Here is an 11714-nt window from a genome sequence, read left to right on the forward strand (position 1 = left end):
GTAATGATCCTGGAAATTCAGCTTTGCCATCACAGGAATAAATTACATTTTCAGTATATGTTGAAATAAGTTATATTAAGTTATTTCACAATACCGCCATTTTTGATCAAATAAATGCAGCCTTGGTGCATTTCAAAAGGTATTTAAAAAATCTTATTGACCTCAAACTTTTAAATGTTTCTATTAGAACCTATTAGGTAGTAAACAAAGAATATTCTTCATAAATTTAATACAAAAAGATCATTTATTTTCTTCAATATTTTGCCAGGCATGCCAATAATACATAAGTAGTCCAACTGGACGCAAGTGCAAACTTTATAAGCACAACCGGTTAAAAAATAAATCTAAATTAATATTACAATTTATTTTCTCATATTAACCATAAAATACCACAGCTGTAGAAAAATACTTTAACATTCTTTTTTTAAAATAAAAAATATACAATTGTCAAAGCCTTTTGTTTTGTTGTGCTCGGTTCTTCGGAAAATGCAAACATCTCCCACAACTGTCTGAAACCCTCAAATCCCAGAAGACTCTGAGCGGCCCTCAGTCATAAGCCCCACATCACTGACGACTTGGAAAATTTACCTCTCGATACCCATGATGCATACCAGACACAAAAATAACATACGGAATATATTACAGAAAGGCAAGAATACCCCTCGAAAACAACAACGGTACAAGACATTTGTGCAATTACAGCAAACTTGTTATGAATAAGAACAGGAAAAAAAGTGGTACAGAAATGGTGTGAGAAACCAAACAAACAGTGGCTATGCATGACCATGCTATGTTGAACTACTTAAATGTGCTTGTTGGGAGATTGGAGTATAAATTTATTCCCACCAAAAGTGCTAGAACAAATGTAGTCTCTGTGAATCAGTTAATTAAAATGCAGGTGCCACCTCTCAAGAAGCAGAATGATGATAAATCTACTTTTCTGAAGAAAGAATCAGCGTCAGTTCTTCATAATATTTGACATAATAGGTTGGGTCCAATGAAGAGCGATGATGAATAAAACATCAGTCGATTTATCAGAGCTTTCCATTTCCTTCCTACAATGCAGCAGGCACTTTCTGGGGAGACGCCAACTTGAGTTTTGGACAAAGTACAGACAGCAGAGAAGGTTCAATCCACTCTAAAAGTATAAACAATCCATTGCGGTGCATTGAGGAGTTAAGAACCTTGACCAAGAGCTTAAGAATGCTTTATTAAGGGGCTTAATCTCTTTCAGATCTGTTGTAGACACACGCGCACACCTCTGCGGTCAGAAGGGAGGTCAACTCGCATTCACAGACCAGGACGGCTCTGTATCCCACACAAGACGACACAAAGACTTCACACGCACATACAAACGGTGCTGCAAACACCCGAGTAGACCACCGCTGTCCAGTCCAAACTAGGCCAGACCAGTCTGGCAGGTTGAGTCTTTCGGTCTTTAACACAGAGGCCCTCGGTTTGGGCAATAAAGTCTGTTGCTTAACAGATGAGCTCTTGTTGTATCTCGGGATGAGGTGGGAACGGTTCTGTGAAAATGAAAGTGTCCCGTCCTGTCTTCAGCTCCCCCTGGCCTGGGCAGGTGGGATATGAAGGGATGACGACAAGTTCTGGGGAAGGGCCGGGACTTTCAGGCTCTGATTCGGATTGGCTGGCTTCTTGCTCATCTAGAGGAGCTTCCACAGCGTGGTGATGAGAGTCGAGCCTTAACCAGGGATGATTTAAACACTCTTCCACTGTTGCTCGTTTTCTAGAGAGAGGGGGGGGGAAGGCTGTTCAACATATTGTGATTTTTTTTTAGGTTTTTTTGTCAGATGTGCAATATTATGCAGCATCTTTTAAATCAGATTGTACAACATACAACTCAGGACTGGTCACAACAGAGTTGACGAGTCACATTCTTATATTGGCACATGAAATGATAATACTACAACAAAATTATACTGCAAAAATCTAAAAAAAAAAACTTATGCATTAATATTGGCAGTAATGTTATGCCAGGAAAAGAAAAACAAGTTTTGAGTAAATGAATAAATATAATGAAAACTATGCATAAAAAGGGAGGGGGGGGATTAAATAAAAGGTTATTTTATTTATTTATTTTAAAAAATAGGAAAAAAAGTAAGAAAAATATGTTGTTTGGGTAAATGAATAAAATAAAAATAAAAAACTTTATTTGGGATAACACTTTGCTTATTAAGTGAGCAAAGACTGCGAATTTGGCCTATGATGAAAAATTATAAAGTGTGAGAAAAGTGTGCTTTTTTTGTGAAATGATGCACTAAGGTTCTCATCAGCATTTGGTTTCTCCACCAGTCTGCAAAAATGAAAGACTCTCAGCACTCTCTCGTTTAGGTTCCCAGATTCTTCCTTCCCCAATTACTCACACTCAGAGGAATTTTTCCACATTGCTTTAAGCTATCATTTTTCCTCTCCTGCTTTCTCAGTGGCGATGATCTACAAGCATTAAGTTTTATGGAGTGCAGATTATGGTTCTGGATCAGAGACCATGCTACTATCTGTTCTCATATAGCAGTGATGGCAGAAGCTCTGGACTGCTATTTGTTAGACCAGCAGGCCTAAAAAGGCTTTTACCATTCATCAGTTAAAGCAAAAAAGCCCAGGGATGTGGGGAAAAAGTAAGACTGCAAGGCTCATTTCACGGTATATTCAAGACATTTTAATGAGAGACTGAAGCGTGAAATTACATGTCTGGAGCAGAGCCAACTGAAGCCACTCCATCAATCAGGTTATGTAAGCTTGCCAAAACAAAACTAGAGCATCACAATGTCGTTTCACTTCCACATTCACGAATAACAGCCAACTATTCCTACCTGGGGTTTTTGATGAGCAGGGACTGGATGAAATTTACAGCAAGGTCAGAGATGCCCTGAAAGACGTCCTGAGAGTAGTCCACATTGACCTGGGACACATTCAGGAAGGTCTCCTGCTTTTCTTCTCCCAGAAAAGGCGACTCGCCTGTGAGCATCACGTAAATCAGCACCCCAATGCTCCTGTAGGGGAAAAGCAGCAACACAGATCAGTACGGCAGAAAAACACGCCTTCAAATGTGATGTTTTATCACATGATAATAATCAATAAGCCTACCCTGCTAAAAGAAAAAAAAATGCTGGTTTTAGCTGGTCTCCAGTATGGTCCGGTTTTGGATTTTGGGCATTTCTTAGCTGGTTTGGTTGGGAGACCAGCTTAAGCCAGCTAAGACCAGGAAACCAGCTTGGGTTTCAAGCATGTTTTTTTTTTTTTTTAACGAGTTAGGCTTAGAAAAGTAATAAGACACTTAAGTCATATAGGTTAAAAAGTTTAATTCTGAAAGTGGACATGAAATGGAAATCAAACCTATATTCTAAACGCATGCTATAGATCTTATATTGAACAATTTATTGTGCATATCTATTTTATTTTCTACCGTTTATTTAAACTTATAATTATTTCATAACTTCGTACAATTGGTACATTCCAATACAGAAGAATAGATCTGTCACTACTTCTGTTACATCGGAACTTCAAACTACAGCAAGAATCCTTACTTGGGGTTAGAGGTTTGTTCTAAACCCTTAGGCATGAACAAAAGTAATAGTGATTGTTTTAGTGAGCGCCACTAATAAACGTCAAAATATGAAAGACAGGAAATGGTATGTTGTTTAATGAATGGAGAAAAAAAAAAAGGCACAATGACCGTGAAAACCACCTTTTACATCATTTAAAATGCATGCGAACGTTCTCTAGGGAACATTCTAGATTATCAGAGGGTTGTAAACTGATTGCACATGCTGACTTTTTACCATGCAGATAAACACGGACACATTTATTATACAACTAGATTACAGAAATGCATCATGCAACCTGTATCTGCTTTTATAGGCCCATTTATCCAGATGTCACCACAACGATACATGACCTTTTTATAACACCTCAACATGTGTGTCAAATATCACAAACTCTCTCTCTCACACACACACGTCTGGACTCTGGACACTCAAAGAGTTCAACTTACCACATGTCAGTAGCTGTGCTGATGGGCTCATAGTCCAGGACCTCAGGAGCTAAAGGAAAGAGAAACAAACGTCTCATTACCCTTCACAACACAGCTACACACACAAAAAAAAGTCCATTTTCAGTATCGCAGCAGTCTGATACTAAAGTGTTCAAAAACAATCAATGATACAAAAAAAAAAAATCCTGACACACATGTACTGTAGGTAAGGCTAGAAAATGTTTACCATTTTTTGCCTGGTTTTTCTACTGATTTTCTAAGACTGAGGGAGTCACAACCAAGTCGATAGTCACGTGAAGTTTCACTAGTCTTACACAAGCTTTCGGTTCACCCCTCCTCGCCACCATACTGAGCTAAGACTTCACATATCCGTTTTTGCAGCAGTAATGCTGTGCGTGGGAGCATTGGAGGTTTGCAAATGAAGGAGGTCCGACTCACCCACATACTCGGGAGTGCCCAGGATCTCCCGTACCTCTGACACACTGTCCACCTGCCGAGACAAGCCGAAGTCGACGATACGGATGTCACCCAGCGGCTGAGCACTCGTCAACAGGATGTTCTGAGGCTGGAGAAGACATTACGAGTGTGAGAGAGAGCAAACACTGAATTGCAGGAGAGCAGAACCTGTTTACCCAATAATAAAAAAAAAAACAACACTAAGAAAAATTACCGGTACTAATATTTCATGTATTTAGTTTTTAACTGAATCCAATAGCTGCGTGTGAAGTACCCTTCTTTAAATGCCCCATTAACCAATTATCAAACGGTTTCCACCTCAAGCGTGCACACATGCTTGATGAAATTAGTAACATTACTAGACTGAAGCACTTGATGTTATTACAACAGTGTGGCTAACGGTCTTAAGAACACTAGCAAAAGTCATTCAGTCTCATTAATTTGCAAATGTTATCCAACTTTTTTGCTGACCTCCGCCTTATGCAATAAATGTTGTTAAACCAAATTAAAAAAAATCCTGGGTGTACTATAGCCCGAAACAGCACAGAGGGGAAACTATTTGTAGTTCCTTTCTTTGTTACGCCCACATACACAGACATAATACAGCGATTTAATCAATTACTTTGGACATTAATGCATTTGAATTCACACACACACACCCCATCTCAGAAAAAAAAAAAGGGATAGCAGAGATGTTTTAGCCCTCAAGTGACTTTCAGGCATATTAGTTATAACAAAACTGTTTTGATTCAATCCCACACTGCCAAGAATGGTCAAAAAGATGTTCGAGACATTCCAGGCCTCTGATTGAAGCATTATCATCATCTATATGTGCACAAACATACAAACAGTACACTCACCTTGAGGTCCAAATGAACTACGTTGTTTTGATGGAGACAGGCCACGCCCATCAGAATCTGCCTGGCCAATCGGATGACGTCTTTCTCGGTGAAGGCCTCGTCATTATCGGCAACACACTGGTTAAAAATTTCACCTCCGGCAGCACTGAAAGACAGAAAAAGAGTGAGAGGATTACAATTTAGATCTCAAATTATATTCTCACGTGTTACATGGTTCTAAGTTATGTCTTGCTGCACAAAAAAAAAATTCCTATTAAATACATATGATTAGAGACACCCAAAAAGACACAAACACACCCTCAACCACCCTAGAATAATAGTTTCAGAGATGAGGGTGAGGTGTGTTTCATTGTCCCATCTGATATCGGTGTTTAAGCCATATCAAGCATATAATGAGCTCAGTAAAACAATAACTTTACCGAGAAATCAACAGTACATAGGTACTCCACCCACATGTTGAGTGGTTTGAACTCTACGCCAGGTGCTTGCACTCGTTTCAATACATTATAATTGGGCCTCTCATGACAAGGCAGCTAATTATAAAATTAGAAGAGACTTCTCGGTACCGACGGAGGGGGGGGATTTCATCCTTGCATAACCGTAGCGAAGGTTACCATGAGGATTTGCAGGCGGATACTCCTTTGGGCGATGAAAGACTGGGAAAATCAGGGCCATGTGTAGTGGATTTTGGGCTACACACACACACCCACACACACACACACACACACACACACACACACACACACACACACACACACACACACACACACACACGATCCAATAGACACTCACGTTCATGTGTTTCAGTGAAGAGTCTATGTATTTGTGTGTGGTGCGTGTTACATAACAGTTGAATCCAGCTGTATAAATAGGGAATTCTGGGTATCGCTTATCAGATGAGCAACTAGAGGCTTATAAAGTAGGGACACTGGGATATTGAGAACCTTTCATCCCCTTTTAATCAAACACATCACAACAACTCAAGCCCTTCACCCTAATGGAATAAACCCTCCACTCTCAATCCCTGGTCTTCTAAAGTAACAGCAGCAAAACAAACCCCAAAGAGGTCTGTTAATGCTCACACATGTGCAGGGTCAAATCCTCACAGCCTTTCATGTACAGAAAAACATGTTTTGGTTTCGTTGTGCGTGTGAAAGAAAATTTCGAAGCATCCATAAAGTGGTTCAATGGGCTGACTCGGATTTATGATTGACTCAAGAAGAGCTGCCGTTGCATAAAATCAATCAAACTTACAGACTGGTGATGTTGACATCCCATTTTTATTGATTTCCCCAAATCAAAATGCCACTGCAATGGTAAACGAAACGATGAGCGATGAAACTAAAGCTGAACGTTTGTCAGAGGAATTGCAAGTTTACTCTGTGGTTTTGAAGCCATGAGAATTTGGAGCAAAGGCAAAGATTTGTCGCTCAAACTCTTTTTCTGGAACAGAAAGCAAGGATAAAAATATGCTCATCCGTTACCCAAGACCACCAAGAGCGCATTTCCCCTCTCACGAGAAGACGAGAGTGAGTGCTCGGACTTAAAGGGTCTTGCAAAAGATGTGAAGTAGAGCTGCACAATTAATTGTTTAAAGATCGCGATCTCGATTCAAACATCCACGCGATCTTATTCCTGAATGACAACGATTCAGCTATGTCTATTACGACTGTTTCACATTGCGAGTGTCAGTGTAGCATGAGAAGCACATTTTGTCGCTATCCATGTTAATGAATAATTCATGCTGCTGCTGATCCAGAAAGAGCAACACAAACAGTCTTTTCAACCACACATCATTATTTCTGTGTCACAGACATTTAAATAACATGGGATAAAAGTTTATAGTTTGAGTATAAACACTTATTCTCTACAGTAGCGATCAAAATTAAAGTATATTAACACTTGTATGTATTGTAACGCATATACTCTTCCTCCAGGACGTGGCGACAACTGCCCATTTAAAAAAAGTATTTGTCATTGAATCATTCATTCAGGAGATTCCAATTGTAAAACAGGTCTTTATGAATTGAGACTGACTCAATTTCATTTTTTTTTTTTTGTTCAAATGAATTTATTTTTTGAAGACTTAAGCAATGAACATTTTGTCAGAACCACTAGTAAATTATGTTATTTTGTTGAGTTTTCTAATCTTTTTTCTTCAGAATCGTGAGAGAATCGTGCTCTCCAATTTATATATAAAAAACATGATTCTCAATTTATCCAGAATCGCGCAGCTCTAATGTGAAGAATGCTCTCCAAAAGGCAAACTATCTGGAAATCAGCAACTCTGAGAAACACGTTTGTCGTCGCTAGCGATTCAATTCCACGAATATAGGATGGCTTGTATGCATACCTACTGTGGACTGCATCAAAACTGCTTTCATACTAACCAAATGGTAACATACTCGACAAACGAATTTAGATCAACACCAAAAGTTATTCATTATATATTCATTTTTTTCCCAAAAATCCCCAAAATTAAGGGATTTTAATGTTGATATTCCTTAAAATCCCTTAATTTATGGTGCATCTGGTATTGGTACTAATAATTATTCTGTTTCAGAAGATCACAAGATTCCTACAGTAAATGAACTGTGTTCAAACTCACTTTCCAAGCTGCTCAAAAAGAACGAGCTGTGAAAAAGTCTTTAAACGCCAGATGTCTTGTCTCTCTGGCTTTATTTTGGGGTATCAACGGTGTGCTGAACCAGAGGCAGTTGGACACTGTACATCTGCATCAGTCAAAAGGACTTTAAGCCATTGAAAGGTCCATTTCAGAGACTTCTGAGGGCATCTGATCAAGCAGATGAGGAAAACAGAGAAGCGTGATGAAGACGAAGACTTATGACAAAAAGACTTGCATAAGAGCTTTCCTAGAAAGATAAATGGCAAATTTTGAGCAAGGGAGGGCCCCTTTCATTTTGTTTAAGGAATGAAAAACAGATTTTTTCCAAATAACATGCCTTCTCGGAGATAAATTCTGCTATGATGTTGTGGGTGGTTGCTTTTTCCTGCCCAAAACAAAAGAGATCACCATAAAATATCTATTCTGGTCTCTAGATCCTTTAAAGTAAATGCAGACTGCTTAAAAGTAAGAATAATAGTTTTAAGAAGATGAACTCTCTCTAACCTACAGTTAGGCCTGTTACTTGATACTTCATTTTAAATTTAACAGCCAGTCCCAAAAACATCCTAAAATCTCATTTTACACCAAACACATGTAGATGTGGCCTAGCAGTGGCCAGTGTGTTTATGTAATAGCCTGTGCTGGTGTTTCGCCGCAAATTTGTGTGGGGTGTCCGTATGTATGGTAAATGTGTAATTATGACCTTTCCTATTCTCAGTCTTACAATAGCTAGGGTTTTAACTTTAAATGGCAGCAAATGGTGAGAACTCAGTTCGTTTCTGACAACAGAGGATGTGGCGATGCATTGCACATGCAAGCGCGAGTACGTCTCAGCTCTGCTTTTAGAAGAAAAGCCACAGGAAATGGAAATTGAAGCGTCTCTTTCTGTCTGTGTCTCTTCGGTTTAACTGGTTTTTACTGCTAAACCTGCCTACATCAAGTTTGAGGATTTAACTAACAACAGAAAACCAGAGTAAAAAGAATTGGACACATTGTTCCTTACCAAACCAGACAGACTGTTCGAACACGAAAGTAGACACAGAAATATGCAAACATGCTAAACCAAAAAAAAAAAAGTGGGGCTAAACTTTCTCACCATTTATTAAGTATTTTATATATATATAAAAATATAAGACCTTACAGCTCACAGTGCATGTCAGAGCAAATGAGAATCATGAGGTCAAAGGAACTGCCTGAAGAGCTCAGAGACAGAATTGTGGCAAGGCACAGATCTGGCCAAGGTTACAAAAAAATTTCTGCTGCACTTAAGGTTCCTAAGAGCACAGTGGCCTCCATAATCCTTAAATGGAAGACATTTGGGACGACCAGAACCCTTCCTAGAGCTGGCCGTCCGGCCAAACTGAGCTATCGGGGGAGAAGAGCCTTGGTGAGAGAGGTAAAGAAGAACCCAAAGATCACTGTGGCTGAGCTCCAGAGATGCAGTCGGGAGATGGGAGAAAGTTGAATAAAGATATGACAATTTATTAATTTATAAATATAAATGTCAGACTTAGCCTATATATATTTATATATGCTATGGGTAAACAGAACAACCAGACCATGACTTTGACTGATGCGACTGAACTTGCACAACAATTGATGAAAAACGAGAAGCATTTCCTTCCTTATAAGGTAAACTTACTCCACAGGTTGTCTGCACAGATGCCGATGTGCGTGCTTACAAGTGACAGATTGACACACAGCTGTCTCTTCAGAGGAAGTGGTTTAGCCGTGTGCAGCAAGTGGACTGACTGTTTTTTTGTGGCATGTTACCTTTCAGACCGAGAGATATGATCTACCAATTCTCAAAACCGCCGTCATTCAACCAGTCAGCATCCTGCCTCTCTGTACACATCAACACACACAATATGCAAAAAAAAAAAACAGGTTGTTGATATAATGCAGAATTGGCAATAACAGATAGTAGGGGAAAAACATAAAATTCCTTCAACAAATTAAGGGGAAAAAATAAGGGAGATTTGAATGATAGATACAGAGAGAGCTTATGAAAAGCGTTTAAACTTAACGACCTGTCATTTCCTCCTCATTAGTAAACGTTATCAGCTTCTGTTTTACTGGAAAAACTAAAATAGTGCGATTATGCTTCAGCTGAACATATACAGTAAACTGTTTTCTCAAATATGTGGTGAACGTCAAAGTGTTAAATGAAAAACTCACAAAAAGTGTACATTTACAGCCCGTTGTTCCAAATGCATGACAACTTTGTGATATTTTACGTGATTTTACATTTTTACGTTTACCGCTTTTTCAATTAAAAAATGTTAAAGAATGTCCTGACTGCTCTTTTGCATTTAATTGCGTAATGTATGGAGACAGGAGCTTACAAGCTTTAAAAAGGACAAAAGTATCAAAACTTTTAGCACTCGTTTTGCATTACACAATGAAAGCCACATGGGTTTGGAACAATGTAAGGATGAGCTATTTTTATTTGATGAGTAATACAGTGAACGTAGGATTTCATGAAAACGCACATGGCTTTACATCTATCGGTCAGGTCTGAGTCAGGTCTGCTGCACGTTTTTCCTGAGAAGTTCAGCAGAAAACGGCATGGCTAAGGAAACAGGTTTGGTATGATTTTGGCCTAGTTGCAGTGTGGTCAGAAAAACTGCACTCACTTTGCGTTCGGATTTGACCTTTCACAAGGACCAAACACAAGAAGACCACATTCTCACTTGGGAATTTATACATTTGTCTCTTTGATTTCTTTTTATGGTTGTTGTATTGGAACATTCAGCTCACTCAGTTAAAAGAGGAACTAGCTCGACTGTGGTCTGCGGTAACCTTCAGAAAGGTACAGACAAACAACACGCTTTCAAACAACAGCGTTATGAAAAATTCCTGTTTTGATTTACCCGCTGTGCCATTTCTTTGTGCCTGTAATTCTAATCTTCAAAAGCCCTGGTGACTCGGAATAACAAAATTATGGTGCGCAATGTCCAAGTCATCATAAAACACTCTGCATAGCCCTTAACTTTTGCCATCAGGGCATGTAACTACATAACTGTGTGAGTGCGTGTCTTACCACTCTAATACGAGGATGATCTCTGTGGTGGTCTCGTAGACCTCGTGCAGCGCCACCACATAGGGATTCGCCTTGGCTGACTCCAGCACTGCGATCTCGTTCAGAATGTCGCCGCGGCAGTCCTGACCCTTCCGCCTTTTCCGCAGGAACTTTGCAGCGTGCTCCTTGCCAGTAGTCTTCTCCACACACTTCTTCACTACTGCAAACTTGCCCCTGCGTGCACACAAACATACACACAAGAGTGATTAAATAAACGGTTTAGGAAATGTTTGGGGAATGAAAATGAGGAACTCACAATACAAGCAGTTTGAGTAATGATATTCACGTTGAACCATTAAACATGAACTTTTATTACACAGCTCTCCAGAACAATTGGATCCGATCAAGCATTTGCAGCATACTTAAAAAATTAATAAAAAAATATTTTATATATGTATTATATACAAATAAGAAAAATAAATATTGAGAAGTAAAAAATAATTTAAGAGCAATAATTTCTAAAACTTTTCAAATATTTAGTTTTAAATATAACTTTTTTTCTTTACAGGGTTTCATTCATTAAATAGCAGAGGGCTGAGCATGCAAAAGCGGTTCATAAAGTTAGCATGGTGATAATGACTTGTTTTAAGAGTGTTGCAGACTGATAAGACACTTGTCGAGTTTTTTTTTTATTTTTATAAATGCTGCATCTTTCACACACGCTCTCTCTCTCTCACA

At 38.9% G+C, this 11714-nt stretch overlaps 1 protein-coding gene across 1 annotated transcript in view; it reads right to left on the reverse strand.

The window, feature by feature from the left end:
• Nucleotides 1-225: 225 nt before the first annotated feature.
• LOC107690303 (serine/threonine-protein kinase 17A-like) overlaps nucleotides 226-11714 on the reverse strand; it is a 17507-nt gene continuing 6018 nt past the window's right edge. Inside the window, exons 3-8 of the mRNA XM_016488605.1 lie at nucleotides 10998-11210; nucleotides 5329-5473; nucleotides 4451-4577; nucleotides 4013-4061; nucleotides 2832-3011; nucleotides 226-1747 (exon numbers count right to left, since the gene is read on the reverse strand). Coding sequence (XP_016344091.1) covers nucleotides 1480-1747; nucleotides 2832-3011; nucleotides 4013-4061; nucleotides 4451-4577; nucleotides 5329-5473; nucleotides 10998-11210 — 982 coding nt within the window. The 3' untranslated portion in view covers nucleotides 226-1479. The remainder of the gene's footprint in view (nucleotides 1748-2831; nucleotides 3012-4012; nucleotides 4062-4450; nucleotides 4578-5328; nucleotides 5474-10997; nucleotides 11211-11714) is intronic.

Source organism: Sinocyclocheilus anshuiensis, unplaced genomic scaffold (assembly GCF_001515605.1).
Source record: "Sinocyclocheilus anshuiensis isolate Anshui unplaced genomic scaffold, SAMN03320099.WGS_v1.1 scaffold461, whole genome shotgun sequence".
NCBI classification, from domain to species: Eukaryota; Metazoa; Chordata; class Actinopteri; order Cypriniformes; family Cyprinidae; genus Sinocyclocheilus; species Sinocyclocheilus anshuiensis.